General features: G+C 40.5%; 1 protein-coding gene across 2 annotated transcripts in view; it reads right to left on the bottom strand.

Annotated features, from left to right (window-relative positions):
* LOC150081136 (DGAT1/2-independent enzyme synthesizing storage lipids-like) overlaps positions 1-18193 on the bottom strand; it is a 199629-nt gene that overhangs the window by 110333 nt on the left and 71103 nt on the right. For both annotated transcript variants that reach the window (XM_090380602.1, XM_090380603.1), the window contains one exon: positions 6264-6431. In XM_090380602.1, coding sequence (XP_090236728.1) covers positions 6264-6431 — 168 coding nt within the window. The remainder of the gene's footprint in view (positions 1-6263; positions 6432-18193) is intronic.

Below are 18193 nucleotides of genomic sequence, written 5' to 3'. Positions count from 1 at the left end.
TAAAGAAATGAAGGAGAACGATGAGAAACGTCAGATAACTTATGCGGAAAATTAGTTTCCCGATACAGCACTCTAGCGCTGCTCACTCGGTAAACAGACGGTAGGTGTTATCAGTCTGGAGCAAAGTCGAGAACGATATATTGATTGACAGGTAGGCGTGGCAAACGATGTGCTGATTGGTGCGTGAACACAGCACACGATAACATTGGTTTAGTATCACTTCAGCAGCACTAATGGTAACTTGTCCTAATCGCACATGCCCTAACCTTTTTTCACCATTACAGTATTTCGTAATGGTGAAAAAAGGTCAGGTTACCTCGACTTGAATCCCACAGGAGCTTGAACCCCTCCCGAAGTGGAGAGGGTAACCTAACCTTTTTTCTTTGGAATCATGGATGGACTAGCACATAAATTGTTTATTAACAAAATATTAGTGTGGATACACATGTATCATAATGTCAATCAGCACCTTAATAGCTATTCAGTATATATATATATATAAAGAATCTTTCTTTCTTTTTCTATTATTTCCCAACCTAACAATGTTAGGTTGGGAAATACAAGGAAATACAAGTTTAGGTCACGAAATACAAGGAAACCTTTTCTTTTATTTCCTAACCCACCATTTAAGCTCAGGTTATGAAATACAACGAAAAACAAAGACACCTTTTTCTTTTTTTCGTAACCAAACCTAAATCAATAATACAATAAAAACACTCATCAACTCCAAAAATCTGCTTTTAATAATGAGAAAAAAAAAACACAATGAAGAACATAAAAATGAACGGAACACAACTTTCTCAGAAAAAAAATTCATGAGTACAAATCATACAGTTGGACCTGAATAGCTATTTGCAATTTGAGTAACAATATTGTGAAAAGTATCTTCATGATTTTTCCCTTAAATTTGATGCCACATATAGTCATTGATGTGACCCATCAACATATGTTTACAGCTGCCATTTACTCTTTTAGTTACACTTTTTAGTTTCTTCCACTGGGCTTCGATATTATTCGTATGTGCTCCTGTATGTGGATCTACAAAATGTTCCTTGATACACTGTTAAATGTTTGTAACTCTTTTTTTCTAAGGCCGTAATACAGCTATATGTGTGCCATTCATCTGTTATGATGGTAGTATTTTTCTTCACTACTTTTCTAATAATGCGCAAAAGAGTTTTTGCTTTCGGATTTTTTATCAATTTCATGATGACGAATTTAGATTCTCTTTCGAACACACCAAACACCCATTTCTTCTTAGCAGTTAAATTTCGTCCTCTGTGATGTTTTGGTTTTACCAATACAGTTTCATCTGCTTCTACAATTTTCCCCCGATCCACCGAACTCAATGGGTTTTTTTATCAACTGCAATTCACAAATATCTCTTAGTTTCTTATAAAACTTAATTGCTGTCACTTTCGAAATCTCCAGATGGAATGCTGTCATAGTTACTGGCGTGCACGTTGACCAAAAGTATATAATGTACGTTATCTTTTTCAATGAAAGTTTTGTATTTTCCATAAAACTATGTTTCAATAAAGAAACTCGCGAAGAACATTTTTTACAACACCACAACTTTCCACATGACTCTGTTCGTGATTCAATTAGTTGAAAATAATCATTGCACTTAAAACAGCACAATTTCAGTCTTATCAATTTAGTTTTCATCAAAAAATCAAGCAACGTTTTATTTTCCTTACAAATTTCTTCCATCTTTAAAAGATACATTGCTACTATTACCTGTTCACCGTTCATTAAAAAACTATTATGCACTGTTCTTTACTGGTAAATACACATCATAATGCCAACCAATGACTACACAAAGCTTGTTGTCTGTCGCGCCTACCACCAATCATTTCATTGTTTGTCATGCCTACCTGTCAATCAATATATCCTTCTCGATTTCTGCTCCAGACCAATAACACCTACCGTCTGTTTATCAAGCGAGCAGCGCTAGAGTGCCATATCGGGAAACTAATTTTCCGCCTAAGTTATCCGATGTTCCTCGTCATTCTCGTGCAGGCTTTCTTTACCCTAGCCAAAACCTGGAAGACAATGACGGAGATGGGCAGATGTAATTCATGAGTTTGTTGGTAGTAAATGGATGGCCATTGCACAAAACAGAAGGAACTGGAAAGTTGCTGGAGAGGCCTTCATCCTGTAGTGGATTGATAATGGCTGATGATGAAAGGCTCCATTGGAGAAGAGACAATCATCAAGTTGTGAACTGAGGTGCCTAAAGGACCACTCACTTCGACTGTGTACTTAGAAGGGGGTTGTTTGTGAGAAAAAGATCAAACATGTTGGCTGTATGGTTAGGATTGTCTGGTATTCTGGTTGGAAAATGAACAATCTGTGTGAGGTCAGTAGTAATTGTAAAAGCCTCAGAATCTCGACCAGCTCGGTCTATGTGACTAGAGAATAGAAGCCAGCTGGAGTTGTGAACATTAAAATCACCGAGGGAAATTATCTCACTGTTAGGTAACTTGGACTGTAGAAAGTCAAGTTGCAAAGAGAGGAAGTCAAAGAGTTCCAAGTGATTAGTGGAGTTGGGAGAACGGTAGAGACAACAGAATGAGATAGAGAGATTTTAAGTCAGAGATGGTTGAAAAGAGGAGATTCCAAATTACCAAGTCTCTGACAGAGAATGTCAGAACAGACATATGCACAATTACCACCTTTGAGATGAAAGGAATCATACAGCGAATAATTTGGGCAACTGAGATGAGCAGTGGTTGAATCAACCACTGCTCATCAAATTTTCACATGTTTTAAAGGAAATGTCATTGAACAAGATTAAGTATACCTTTTTTTTTTTTTTTTTTATGAGAACCCCAAACACGAGAGGTATTAGAACCTATAGTACTTAGTACCGTGCTTGGGTTGGAGGTTGAGAAGACGAAAGAAGATATTTGTTGATATTGGACTTGAACTTCTGTAGATTGTAATTTTCAGGAAATACGTATGAAGGAAGGTTGTTCCAGAAAACGGCAGTTGAATGAATAAATGAGGAAGATGAAAAGTTGGTTCTGTGGGTTTGAAGTTGGACAGTAAATGGATGTTGGCTGGTGGCGGCACGTGTTCGGACTGTTTTGAAAGAGAGAGCGGGAATTATAGAAGCCAATTCAGAAGAACAGTGCCCATGGAAGTATCTGTAGAAGAGGCATGCAGCAGAAACAGTGCGTCTATGAGAAAGCGAGTGGAGAGACTCTGTTAGAGATGAATCATTAATTAACCTAACTGCCCTCTTCTGAATGGAATCAAGAAGCCTGAGAGAGGTTTTGGGGGCACCACCCCAGATGTGGGAACAATATTCCATGGCAGGGCGGATTTGCGATTTATACAGAGTGAGCAGCTGTTTGGGAGAAAAGTAACGCCGAGAGCGAAAGAGAAAACCAAGTTTTTTAGATGCAGAGGAAGCAATATTTGTAATGTGCTTGTGCCAAGAGAGATTAGAAGTCAGGGTAATCCCCAAAAGAGATATATCATTTTGCCTAGAAATCGGAGTGTCACTAAAGATAAGCATAGGAGCAGAAGAATCCTTTTTGCGAGATATAAGACAAGATTGAGTTTTAGAAGGGTTGAAATCAACTAAGTTGTCTTTGCCCCACTGGAGAATTACCTGAAGATCGGCATTTAAGGAATTGGCAGCAGATTTTCGAGAACTTGAAGCTGATTGAGCTGGACAAGGTTTCTCAAAATGGAAAGTTGAATGCAATGTGCTATCATCGGCAAAACTATGGATAGGATTTCCAGTCAATGGAAGAAGGTCATTGATATACAAGAGGAAAAGAGTGGGGGAAAGAACTGAACCTTGGGGGACACCGGCATTAGTGGAGAAGTTAGAAGACAGAGAACCATCTACCATCACCCTCAGTGAGCGATCAGAGAGAAAACTGGATAACCAATTACTAAAAACAGTTGGCAAACCATAAGATGGAAGCTTGTTTAGAAGACCTTTATACCAAACACGATCAAAAGCCTTTGAGATGTCAAGAGCAACTACTTGTGTTTCACCGAACCTTTCCATTGAATTAGTCCATAAATGGGTAACATAAGCCAGAATATCACCAGTGGATCGACACTGACGGAATCCATACTGGCGATCGTTGATCAGACGGAAGGTTTCTAGGTAGTTTAAGAGTTGGCAGTTAATTGATTTCTCCATTACTTTAGAAAGAGTAGAAGTAATTGCAATGGGACGATAATTGGATGGGAGGGATTTGTCACCCTTTTTAGGAACTGGCTGGATATGAGCAAATTTCCAAGCAGAAGGAAAAACACCTTTGGAATAAGAAAGTGAAAAAAGGCGGCAAAGAATAGGAGTAAGTTCAGGAGCACAGGTTTTGAGAACAAGTGGAGAAATACCATCAGGACCTGGAGCTTTCTTAGCATCAAGGTTCATCAAAATCCTTCTGATATCCTTTTGACGAGAGACCACAGGAGGCATTGAATGGAGCGTGTTAGGAATGGTGGGAGGTGTTTTACCAAGATCATTAATACATGAGCTCAAAGAAAAATGGGATGCTAACAGGTCAGCTTTATCCTTGGCTGAAGTGACAACAGAACCATCTGGTTTGGACAGAGGTGGGAGCAGAGATGGGCAAAAGTTGCGGCCAATAGCTTTGGAAAGAGACCAGAATGCTCGGCTACCATTAGGGCAAGAAGCAAGTTTTCTACTCTTAGCCTGTTCAAACTCTAGTTTGGACTGATTAATAACTGCTTTACAATTGTTGCGAGCTTTGGTGTAGGCAGAAAATGAAACTGAAGAATTGGAAACAAGCCAATTACGATATGCAACGTTCTTCTCTTGGACAGCCTTAGCACATTTATTGGAAAACCAAGGTTTAGATAAAGGACGAGATTTTAAAGTGGAGTGTGGGATAAAGGATTCCATTCCTGCAAGAATAATTTCACTGACACGATCTGAGCAAACGTTGACATCAGAAGTTTTGAAACAGTAATCAGACCAAGGAAAAGAAGAAAAGAAGTCTCGCAGGTCATCCCATTTTGCATTCTTGTAATCCCAAACAATACGAGGTTGGGAATAGCCATGAGATAAAGGTTCCATTGGAGAAGAGGCAATCACCAAGTTGTGATCTGAAGTGCCTAAAGGACCTCTCACTTCAACCTTGTACTTAGAAGGGTTGTTTGTGAGAAAAAGATCAAGCGTATTGGCTGTATGATTAGGATTGTCCGGTATTCTTGTAGGTAAATGAACAATCTGTGCTAGGTCATTAGTAATTGCAAAAGCCTCAGCATCTCGACCTGCTGGGTCGGTGTGACTAGAAAACGGAAGCCAGCTGGAGTTGTGAACGTTAAAATCACCAAGGAAAATTACCTCACTGTTAGGAAAGTTGGACTGGAGAAAGTCAAGTTGCAAAGAGAGGAAGTCAAAGAGCTCCAAGTGATTAGTGGAGTTGGGAGAACGGTAGAGACAACAGATGAATTTTATACAATGAGGTAGAGAGATTTTAAGCCAGAGAAGATCAAAGAGAGGAGATTCCAAATTGCCAAGTCTCTGACAGGGAATATCAGAACGGACATATGCACAAGTACCACCTTTGAGGCGAAAGGAATCATACAGCAAATAATTTGGACATCTGAGATGAGCAGTAGTTGAATCAACTGATAACTGAGATTCAGTCAGAAAAAGTACATGGGGTTTGGAAGACTGCAAGTGGAAATGGACATCGTTGAGATTAGAATTGAGACCACGTATATTTGTGAAATGAATTAGGAAGTCCTTGGGAGGTTTAGATCTTTTCGCAGATAAGCTTGCTCTATTATTTTGACAATTCATGGTGTATTCAATAGTAAGAAAAAGTGGGTGGGACATGCTGTATGAAGTAATGAAATTTTTGGATATGGCGTACATGTGGTAAGAATATACCCAGATCCTTGACATAACATGGCCTCGACAATGCTCCCCGCATACACACTACTCGGACTCCCTCCAGTCACTATCTGGCAAAGTAGAGGTAGCAAGATTATACACTAGCTGATCTGGAAGCTTCCTAGAGAGTTACCAATAGGTTCAGTCTGGTGTACTAACTAGCGGCCGGCCTGCGAACACCGTTTTAGAGCTGTACCCTCGAAATGTAAGGAATATTGGATCTCGCCATGACATTCATCATAACCTCAAAAATCATCAATCATACTGCATGAATCATCAATCATACCTGTTAACAAGAGTCATTGAACAAGATTAAGAACCTGTTTAAGTATATTTGTCTCAAGGATATTTGTGTAAAATATATTACCTGGTAATCTGAAAAGAAATTTATCACCTACAGCTCTTATAAGTCTTCTTTTATGGAGGATAACCTTTGCTAAGAGATAATACCAGTCTACAGGCATGGCACCATGATAGAAAACTATCAGTGCTGGACCTTCAGATGGAATGTTTTCTAATCCGTCTATTTCATAACCTGTAAACAAATAACGTAATAATATAAATAATAATACAAATATATCTAATATACTGGAGGTGTACACATTTATATATTAAATTTATAAATAAATATATTAAATAGTATACTGCAGGTGACAATCCAGGTGCGAGCCAACATAAGTAGGGGTCGAATTGTGGCATCCACACCACATGTAGGAATGCCACTCCTCTGTGTTACCAGACAATATTAGGTGGTAGATGTCTCTCATCTACAGGTTCAATACCACCACTTTGTTTATTGGAAGCTTGAACTAGTGGAACACATGGTTATTCTCCAGAACAAAGCTCTGGCTACACCGCCCCCATCTCTTCCACAACTGTATGATTGACACCTTTTGAGGTTATGATGGGCATCATGGTGAGATACAATCTTCCTTACATAGTGACTGGAGGGAGTCTGAGTAGTGAGGAGGGGGGGGGCACTAATGAGCCCATTTTGTGTCAAGGAGCTGGGTATATTCTTTCTGTGTGTACACCATATCCAAAAATTTCAATACTTCATACAACATGTTCTCCCTACCTTTTCTTACTACTGAATACATCATCAAACTAATAGACCATACTTATCTGTGAAAAGATCTAAACTACCCAACCACTTCCTTATTCATTTCACAAATATATGTGGTTTCAGTTCCATTCTCAATGATGTTCATTTTCACTTAGTCAGCCAACCCTCACATACTTTTTCTAACAGAATCAGAATTAGTGGTTGATTCAACCACTGCTCATCTCAGTTGTCTTAATTATTTGCCGTACAATTGCTTTGGCTTCAAAAGTGGTACTTGTGCAAATGTCCACTCTGATATTCCCTGTAATCTATCTTAGTTATTTGGAATCTTCTCTTTCAGACCTTCTCTGTCATAAAATCTCTCAGGCGCCTCCGTAGCCAGGTGGGAAGGAGCAGCAGTGCGTAGCACATGCTTCTTGATTAGACCGGGGTTCGAGCCCGTCACCACCAAATATGGAGGATGCAGAAAGGTCAGGGAAGGACCACCGCATATCCCGAAGCAATATGGCCTTAGTTGCTAATGCTCCTAAAAAAAAACCAAATAACAAATAAAATCTCTCTACCCCATTCTGTCAATTTCATCTGCTTCTTCTATTGTTCTTCCAACTCCACTAATCACTTGGAATTCTTTGACTTCCTCGCTTTGAAACTTGACTTTGTCCAGTCCAACTTTCCTAACAGTGAGTCAATTTTCCTTGGTGATTTTAATATTCACAATTCCAGCTGGCTTCCGTTTTCTAGTCACACAGACCCAGCCAGTCAAGATATTGAGGGTTTTGCAGTTACTAATGACCTTGTGTGGATTTTTCATTTACCTGCCAGAATACCCTGAATCTTTTTTCCCAGAATGCCAGAATCTTTTTCTCACAAATATCCCTTCCAAGTATATGGTTCCGGTAAGTGATCCTCTAGGCATCTCTGATCACAACTTGGTAAAGGTCTCTTCTCCAATGGAGCCTTTCTTTCGTTGCCATAATCAACCTTGTGTTGTTTGGCATTACAAGAATGCAAAATTAGCATTTAGCATTAGTAGAGGCATATGATGCAAGAAAGCAACCTTATGCAGCATCAGCCAAAAAAAAAAAAAAAAAAACCTCCCATTTCACCCCTCCATTCGTTCCAAATGCCTGTCCAGCTCAGCCTTAAATTTATTTAGGCTATCAACTTCCACAACAAAAGATGGAAGTCTGTTCCACCAATGAACCACCCACTGGCTAAAGGCAAATTTCTCATCTATTCTACAACTGTCTTTCCTCAATTTGAATCTATGCCCCTTCAGGTTCTTAATCTGAGCAAGAGGAAGAATTCCATCAGCATTCAGCTTGTTCAACCCATTCAAGGCCTTATACACCTCAATCAGATCACTCGAAGGTGCCTACTCTCCAGGTGCTACAATTTGCAGAACCAATGTACTAAGTTTTCTGATATCAACCTGTGCTAAGATCGTGTCAGCGAAATTATTCTTATAGAGATGAAATCCTTTATTCCACACTACACCTCAAAATCTCATCCTTTATCTAAATTTGGTTTTCCAATGAATATGCTAAAACTATTCAAGATAAGAATGTTGCATATTGGAATTGGCTTGCATCGAAATCTTGAGGTTCATTTTCTATCTACACTGAAGCTCGTAACAATTGTAAATGAGTTAGAAGTAAAGTAGGATGCTAGCAGGTGAGCTTTATCTTTGGATGAAGTGGCAATAGAGCCATCCAGTTTTGACAGAGGTGGGAAAAGAGATGAGCAAAAGTTTCTGCCAGTAGCTCTGGCAAGAAATGCTCGACTACCAATTGGACAAGAAGCAAGCTTTCTCCTTTTAGTCTGTTCAGAATCTAGCTTGAACTGCTTAATAACTCAGTTCAAGCTAGTTTTTGAACAGGCTAAAAGTAGAAAACTTTTTTCTTGTCCAGTTGGTAGTTGAGCATTCTAGTCTCTTGCCAAAGCTATTGGCAGTAACTTTTGCTCATTTCTTTTCCCACCTCTGTCAAAGCCAGATTGCTCTATTGCCACTTCAACCAAAGATAAGGCTTACTTGCTTAGTAAACCACTTTCTACCATTCCCAGTACAATTTTCAATGCCCACTTGTGATCTTCCATCGAGGATGTAAAAACAATTTTGAACAGTCTTGATGCCAAGAAAGTGCCAGGTCATGATGGTATTTTTCTACTTATTCTCAAAAGCTGTGTTCCTGAGCTTACTCCTGTTCTTTATTGCTTTTTTCTTTTTCTTATTCCAAAGCTGTTTTCCCTTCTGCTTGGAAATTTTCTTATGTCCATCCAGTTCTAGAAAGGGTGAGAAATCCCTCCCATCCAATTATTGTCCCATGGCACTTCTACACAGAGTGCCTAAACTGTCTAGAAACCTTCTATCTGATCAATGATCACCAATATGGATTCCATCAGTGACATACTCTTCTCTGGTGACATACTGGCTTATGCTACCATCTATGGACAAATTAAGTGCAAAAGTTTAGTGAAATTCAAGTGGTGGCTTGACATTTCAAAGGCTTTTGATCGTGTTTGGCATAAAAGTCTTCTAAATAAGATTCCATTTTATGGTTTGCCAACTGTTTTCTGTAATTAGGTATCCAGTTTTCTCTCTGACTGCTCACAGTAAGCAATGCTAGATGGCTCTCTGTCTTCTAATTTCTCCACTAATGCTGGTGTCTCCCAATGTTCAGTTCTTTCATATGGGTACTGCATATGGGTAGCAGTAACCCAGAGTATTATTATTATTATTATTATTATTATTATTATTATTATTATTATTATTAGCTATATGGTGCAAGGAAGCCTGAGGCTTATGCTGCACCAGCCAAAAAAAAAAAAAAAAAAAAAATCCCCAACTTACCCTGAGAGAGAGAGAGAGAGAGAGAGAGAGAGAGAGAGAGAGAGAGAGAGAGTGTGTGTGTGTGTGTGTGTGTGTGTCAGAAGTAGAAAGGAATCACCAAGAAAGAGAAGAATGGTGATATCCAGCTCAGGACCCTGGGTTTGCCAAGCCCATACTCACGAGATGCGAGCCCCTGGGTTCACTAATCAACTGTATGATACTACACTCAGGGTGAAAGAGAATAAAAAAGACCTGGGGGTAACTGTGCAGTCAGATATGAAGTTTTCTGAGCAATGTAGACAGAGTAGCTCATGGTGTCTTGTCAATAATATGCAGGAATTTTTCTATCAGGGATAAGGAGGTGATTATCCCCTTGTATAAGGCAATGGAGAGTCCATACCTTGAGTACTAGGAGGCCTCATTTTAGGAAGCATGTAGAGCTGCTGGAATGAGTACAGAGAAGGGCAATGAGGTTAGATTGCTGAATGGAACAAAGGGTTGCTCTTATGAAGAAAGGCTTAAGTGCTGCAAATTGCAGTGTCTAGAGACTAGTCACTTGCGAGGTGATCTGATTAATCACTTGAGGAGACATAAATGCAAATTGAGGAAAGACAGTTGCAGAATTGATGTGCAGAAATTTGCTTTTAGCCAGTGGGTCGTTGGTTGTTGGAACAAACTTCCATCTGTCAATGTGGAAGTTGACAGCGTAAATAAATTCAAGGCAGAACTATACAAACATTTGGAGTGAATGGATGGGTGAAATGGGAAGCATCTTTTTTTTGCTGATGCGGAATAAGCTTGCTTTCTTGCATCATACGCCTCTGCTAATGCTTTGCCCCCATCTTTTACTCTTATATATTAATGACCTTCTTCCATTGTCTGGAAATCCTATCCGTAATTTTGCTGATGACAGCACATTGCATACACTGTCCACTTTGAGAAACCTTGCCCTGCACAAACAGCTTCTCGGATATCTACTATCAATTCTATAAATGCTGATCTCCGTGTAATTTTCCAGTGGAGTGAAGATAACTTTGTTGATTTCGATCCTTCTGAAAGTCAGTCCTGTCATATATTTCACATAAAGAATTCTTCTGCTGGTGTGCTTATTTTGGATGACACTCAGATTTCTGGACATGATCACATATCTCTATTCGGGATTACCCCGATTTCTAATCTCTCTCTCTCTCTCTCTCTCTCTCTCTCTCTCTCTCTCTCTCTCTCTCTCTCTCTCTCTCTCTCTCTCTGTCTTGTCATAAGTATATCACAAATATTGCTTCTTCTGCATCTAAAAGACTGGGTTTTCTCTTTCACTCTTAGCATTACTTTTCTTCAAAACTGCTGCTCATTCTGAACAAATCTCAGATCTGCCCTACCGTAGAATATTGGTCCCACATTTGGGGCAGTGCCTCCAAAAATTCTTAGGGTTCTGTACTCCATTCAAAATAGGGCAGTTAGGTTAATTAATGACCCATGGAGAGACTTTCTTAGACAAAGTCTCTCCATGGGTCATTAATTAACTCTCCATTCTGTCTCATAGATGTTTTGGTTCTGCTGCCTCTATTATCTATTGATACTTCCATAGGCACTGTTCTTCTTTAATTTCTTCCGTATTTGGCTTCTGTAACTCTCTCTCTCTCTCTCTTGCTCTGTCCTTTTCTGTTACCATTACAATTCAATTTGTAGCTGCATAGACTGCAAGTCAATAAGTATTTGCTTTATTTAAAAATTTTGCCCCCCATGGTGAGCTATTCTCCCACTTTATTTATTTATTCAGTTTTAACCCCTGTACAGCATTTGCTCCAATAGGGTTAGAGGTTTCATACCAATTTTGACTAGCTAGTAAGGTTACATCAACATAGGGAATTATGAACATATGTGGTACAACACATTATAGAAAAGCATAGTTATTTTCTATTATATTATATTTTCTATTATTTAATTTCTATTATTTTTATTATATTATATGTTCTATTATTTAATTTCTATTATTTTTATTATATTATATTTTCTATTATTTAATTTCTATTATTTTTATTATATTATATTTTCTATTATTTTTGAGAAAATAGATACGTATAATGATAACCCAGTTTAATGTAATAATAAAATATATAATACTAAGTAGCAGGCAGTAGCTTTCAAGACTAACGAGTCTCTTTTTTCAACTGAATTTAAATACAACGGATAAGTGCAATGAACTGAGTGAGGCACGTTATTCATTTGCTATTGTTGTTGCACGGACATGCGCTGTTTTACTCCACTGATCATCTAGCATTAAAACGGTTGTCTCTAGGATGGGGTGTAGACGTATGCCTTTGTGGCAGTTTATTGCCTTTCGATTGTTTAATATGTTAAGTGACTTTAGCCATAGGCGGTGGCGAAAGTGTCGTGAGTGGTCTACTATTTCAAAGTGACGTTTGTGATCAAGATTGTGGTTGGTGGCCCAAAAATGTTCCGCGACTGCGGATTGGTCAAGCCGGATTGCTCTGTCATGTTCCATAAGGCAATCTTGGAGACGTCTTGATGTTTCTCCTATGTAGCAGCTGTCACAGTCTCTATAGGTGATGCGATATACTACATTGCTACGTAAGAGAGGTGTGACAGGGGTCTTCACACTGGAGACAAGTGAACGTAGGTTCCTTCAGGGTAACTGCACGCATTTGATGTTGTAATTTCTAAGAATCTTCAAGATCTATCCTGACATGCCTGGATAATAGGGAATGTAGGCGGACGGTATACCGTCTTGGTTCGGTGGTCTTGGGTGGGATGTGAGTTCTTGTGCCTGTAATAGGCACCTGCTTAGCACATGGGATGGATAACCACATTTGGTTAGGTCCGCCTTCACACGGGAGATCTCATTACGACTAATTGCATCAGTGCTGGAATGGCTCCAAGCCCTGGAGAATAGGGTGCAGGCAGTGCTATTAAGATGACTTGGTGCGTGGCCGGATCTGTAGTTAGTGAATTGTCTGCACCACATTGGTTTGTGGTATACCAAAGTCTCTAGATGTGGGCCTACGCGATGCACTAAGATATCCAGGAAGAGGAGCATATCATTGACCTCTAACTCCATAGTAAACTGGATGAAATTAGATAGGGAGTTGAGGTATTCCAGTAGTGCTGTTTCAGAGCCACGTGGTATTACAGTAAAAATATCGTCAACATATCTGCACCATGTTGTAATAGGTGCAGGTGGGTTCAGGTGTATCTGCTCCTCCAGATCTTCCATGGCAATGTAGCATTAGCATTAGTAGAGGCATATGATGCAAGAAAGCAAGCTTATTCAGCATCAGCCAAAAAAAAAACAAAAAAAAAAGAAAAGAAAAAAAAAAACAACCACTACTCCCATTTCACCCCTCCGTTCGTTCGAAATACCTGTCCAGCTGAGCCTTAAATTTGTTTAGGCTATCAACTTCAACAACAAGCGATGGGAGTCTATTCCACAAACCAACTGCCCGCTGGCTAAAGGCAAATTTCCGCACATCTATCCGACATCCGTCCTTCCTCAATTTGAATTTATGCCCCCTCAGGTGATTATTCTGAGCAAGAGGAAGAATCCCATCGGCATTGAGCATGCTCAAACCATTCAAAGCCTTATACACCTCTATCAGATCACCTCGCCGATGCCTAGTCTCCAGGCTCTGTAATTTGCAAAACTTAAGCCTTTCTTCATAAGAGCAACCCTTTGTTCCATTCACTAATCTTGTTGCCCTTCTCTGTACTCGTTCCAGCAGCTCTACATCCTTCTTGAAATGGGGCCTCCAGACCTGTATACAGTACTCAAGGTGTGGCCTGACCAATGCCTTATACAAGGGAATAATCACATCCCTGTCCCTGCTAGAAAAATTCCTGTATATCATTGACAAGACACCATGAGCTACTCTTGCAGCTCGTCTGCACTGCTCAGAGAACTTCATATCTGCCTGCACAATTACCCCCAAAAAAATATATTCAACAAAATGTTTTTAGGTCGATGTGGAGGGGACTGCACTTTGTCAAGTTCATATCAAGAATATTTTTCAGATGAACATATTTTGTGTAACAAATTTTGGTCTTTTAAAATCATGTCGTAAAACTTATCACACTCCATATTACAATTTTGCTTTATAATTAACATGGCTTTCAAGGTTTCAACACTTAATCTGGATTTCTTCTTCTACCACATGCTATTCATTATGGAAAATATTCTCTCCATGGAAGCTGTACTTCCAGGGAGGTAAAGAACAAATTCCATAACATTACTAAAATCCTGGAAAGCTAGACGTTTTTCACTCATTTCAGAAAATATTTGAACCCATCTATCAAATACAGAAATGTTTCCTTTATTCCATGTGTCCAACTGCCTTCTTCTCCTGTTCAAATATGAACAGGAGAAGATTTTATCTTCTCCTGTTCACGTAATAAGCTCCTCATTGAAACTTAAAACTCCTCATTGAAACTTGTTGGCTACTACGGAACTAACAGGGGCACCCATAGCAGTGCCATGTACTTGCTGGTAGACTGAATCCTCAAAAGTGAAGATGCTGCTTGATAAGCATAGGTTGAGGGCGGTACAGATGTCATCAGTGGATAATAATGTTCTGGATTGGAGGCTTAAGTCGTTCTCGAGAAGCCTTCTGGCACAGTGCACAACCTGTTGGATGGGAATTGAAGTCAAAAAAGAAATCACATCAAATGATGCCATGACGGTGTTGTCAGGGATTGAAAGGTCCTCAATAAGGTGAATGAATTCACTGCTATTTTTAACGGTGTGTGAGGTATTTCCTACAAGAGGTGAGAGGAGGCGCGTGATATGCTTGGACAGCTCATACGTTGGGGCACTGCAGCACGACACTATTGGTCTGAGGGGAATACCCGGTTTGTGGATCTTTGGCAATCCATAGAATTGCGGTAGTTGGCAGCCAGTAGCATGTAGAAGATGCTGAGTTGTAGTCGAGATCTTCTTATCTTTAAACAATGTGTGGACAAGTTTATTGACATGTGTCTCTAGACATTTCAAGACCTTAATGGGTGAATCAGATAGAGGTTCATATACGTTTGGGTCTAGTAGTAGGGCCACGGCTTTCTCTCGGTAGGCTGATCGGTCTAGTACAACGGTCCGGCGCCCTTTATCAGCAGGAAGTACGACGATCGAGTTGTCTTTTCTTATAGATGAGAGGGCGGCATGTTGACGATGGTTAAGGTTTGAGTAAGTTTGCTGAGTGCCGCAGAGGATTGCGGCAGTCCTGAAACGGATCTTGTTGGCAGTTTCTTCGGGAAAGTTGGTAATGCTGCCTTTTATACCCATAGCGAGCTGTGTGAATGGAGGTTTAGATGGTATGACAGCAAATTTCATGCCGTTGGATAAGACATTCAGCTGTTCAATGGATAGTTGTTTGCTGCTTAGGTTTAAGACGAAGGAAGTTGCATCACTTGAACATGTGCTCGCCTTTAAGGAGTTAGCTTCTATGCTTAAGTTTATGAATTCGCACTGTTGGCGTAAATGGTAGGTATCAGAGATCTGATTAGCCCGATGACAGATGGTATATATAAGGTTCGTAAATATGATAGGCGAGACTTTACCTTGCAGATGTTGTAACAGTCTGGACTTGTTATAGACAGTGCTCTTGATTTCACAGTGGAGATGGGTTATCCACAATTTTAATGTGCGTAGACTGAAGTTAAAACAGGTACGATCCATGTGAGAGTTGTGGAATGGGGCTTTGTAGCGGAACCCTTTAGGTATGATTCGATTGCTTTTGCATCTATGTGCAAAGCGTAGATGTTGTCTGTTGCGGGCTATTGAAAAGAAGGACTTTTGTAACTGCATACAATCGTTGTAAACATTATGGCCGTAAAGGGAACGAATAGTAATGAATGGGCCTGGTGTACTGGGGTCCATGGATGAGAAAATAGATAAGTATAATGATAACGCAGTTTAATGTAATAATGTAGCAGACAGTAGCTTTCAAGACTAACGAGTCTCTCTTTTTTTTCTTCTCTTTTTCAACTGAATTTAAATAAAACGGATAAGTTCAATGAGCTGAGTGAGGCACGTTATTCATTTGTTATTGTTGTTGCATGTACGTGTGCTGTTTTACTCCACTGATCAGCTAGCTAGCATCAAAACGGTGGTCTCTATGGTGGGGGTGTAGACGTATGCCTTTGTGGCAGTTTATTGCCTTTCGATTGTTTAATATGTTAAGTGAATCTAGTCATAGGCGGTGGCGAAAGTGTCGTGAGTGGTCTACTATTTCAAAGTGACGTTTGGGATCAAGATCGTGGTTGGTGGCCCAAAAATGTTTCGCGACTGTGGACTGGTCAGTTTCGGCAAGCCGGATTGCTCTGTCATGTTCCATAAGGTGATCTTGGAGACGTCTTGATGTTTCTCCTATGTAGCAGCTGTCACAGTCTCTATAGGTGATATGATATACTACATTGCTGCTTAAGAGAGTTGTGACAGGGGTCGTCACACTGGACACAAGTGAACGTAGGTTCCTTCAGGGTAACTGCACGCATTTGATGTTGTAATTTCTAAGAATCTTCGAGATCCGTCCTGACACGCCTGGATAATAGTGAATGTAGGTGGACGGTATACCGGCTTGGTTCGGTGGTCTTGGGTGGGATGTCAGTTCTTGTGCCTGTAATAGGCACCTGCTTAGCACATGGGATGGATAACCACATTTGGTTAGGTCCGCCATCACATGGGAGATCTCGTTACGCCTAATTGCATCAGTGCTGGAATGGCTCCAAGCCCTGGAGAATGGGGTGCGGGCAGTGCTATTGAGATGACTTGGTGGGTGGCCGGATCTGCAGTTAATATGTTAAGTGACTTTGTCCGCACCACATAGGTTTGCAGTATACCGAAGTCTCTAGATGTGGGCCTAGGCGATGCACTAACACCGTCATGGCATCATTTGATGTGATTTCTTTATTCACTTCAATTCCCGTCTAACAGGCCATGCACTGTCCCAGAAGGCTTCTCGAGAATGACTTAAGCCTCCAATCCAGAACATCACTATCCACTGATGACATCTGTACCACCCTCAACCTATGCTTATCAAGCGGCACCTCCGTAGCCAGGTGGAAAGGAGCAGCAGTGCGTAGCACACGCTTCTTGATTATACCGGGGTTCGAGCCCGTCACCACCAAATACAGAGGATGCGGAAAGGTCAGGGAATGACCACCGCATATTCCGGAGCAATATGGCCTTAGTTGCTAATGCTCCTAAAAACCAAATAACAAAAAACAGCAACATAACAAAAGCTTATCAAGCAGCATCTTCACTTTTGAGGATTCAGTCTACCAGCAAGTACATGGCACTGCTATGGGTGCCCCTGTTAGTTCCGTAGGAGCCAACATCGCCATGGAAGATCTGGAGGAGCAGATACACCTGAACCCACCTGCACCTATTACAACATGGTGCAGATATGTTGACGATATTTTTACTGTAATACCACGTGGCTCTGAAACAGTACTACTGGAATACCTCAACTCCATATCTAATTTCATCCAGTTTACTATTCAACGATACGCTCCCGTTCCTGGACATCTTAGTGCATCGCATAGGCCCACATCTAGAGACTTCGGTATACCACAAACCTATGTGGTGTGGACAATTCACTAACTACAGATCCGGCCACGCACCAAGTCATCTCAATAGCACTGCCCGCACCCTATTCTCCAAGGCTTGGAGCCATTCCAGCACTGATGCAATTAGGTGTAACGAGATCTCCCGTGTGAAGGTGGACCTAACCAAATGTGGTTATCCATCCCATGTGCTAGGCAGGTGCCTATTACAGGCACAAGAACTCACATCCCGCCCAAGACTACCGAACCAAGACAGTACACCGTCTGCCTACATTCCCTATTATCCAGGCGTGTCAGGACGGATCTTGAAGATTGTTAGAAATTACAACATCAAATGCATGCAGTTATCCTGCAGGAACCTACTTTCACTTGTCTCCAGTGTGAAGACTCCTGTCACACCTCTCTTACGCAGCAATGTAGTATATCGCATCACCTGTAGAGACTGTGACAGCTGCTACATACTTGACCAATCCGCAGTCGCGGAACATTTTTGGGCCACCAACCACGATCTTGATCCCAAACGTCACTTTGAAATAGTAGACCACTCACGACACTTTCGCCACTGCCTATGGCTAAAGTCACTTAACATATTAAACAATCGAAAGGCAATAAACCGCCACAAAGGCATACGTCTACACCCCATCCTAGAGACAACCGTTTTAATGCTAGATGATCAGTGGAGTAAAACAGCGCATGTCCGTGCAACAACAATAGCAAATGAATAACGTGCCTCACTCAGCTCATTGCACTTATCCGTTGTATTTAAATTCAGTTGAAAAGAGACTCGTTAGTCTTGAAAGCTACTGCCTGCTACTTAGTATTATATATT

Source organism: Mastigoproctus giganteus, chromosome 9, assembly GCF_048544385.1.
Source record: "Mastigoproctus giganteus isolate SK-2022 chromosome 9, ASM4854438v1, whole genome shotgun sequence".
Lineage (NCBI taxonomy): Eukaryota > Metazoa > Arthropoda > Arachnida > Uropygi > Thelyphonidae > Mastigoproctus > Mastigoproctus giganteus.
This window is presented reverse-complemented; position numbering and strand designations above follow the sequence as displayed.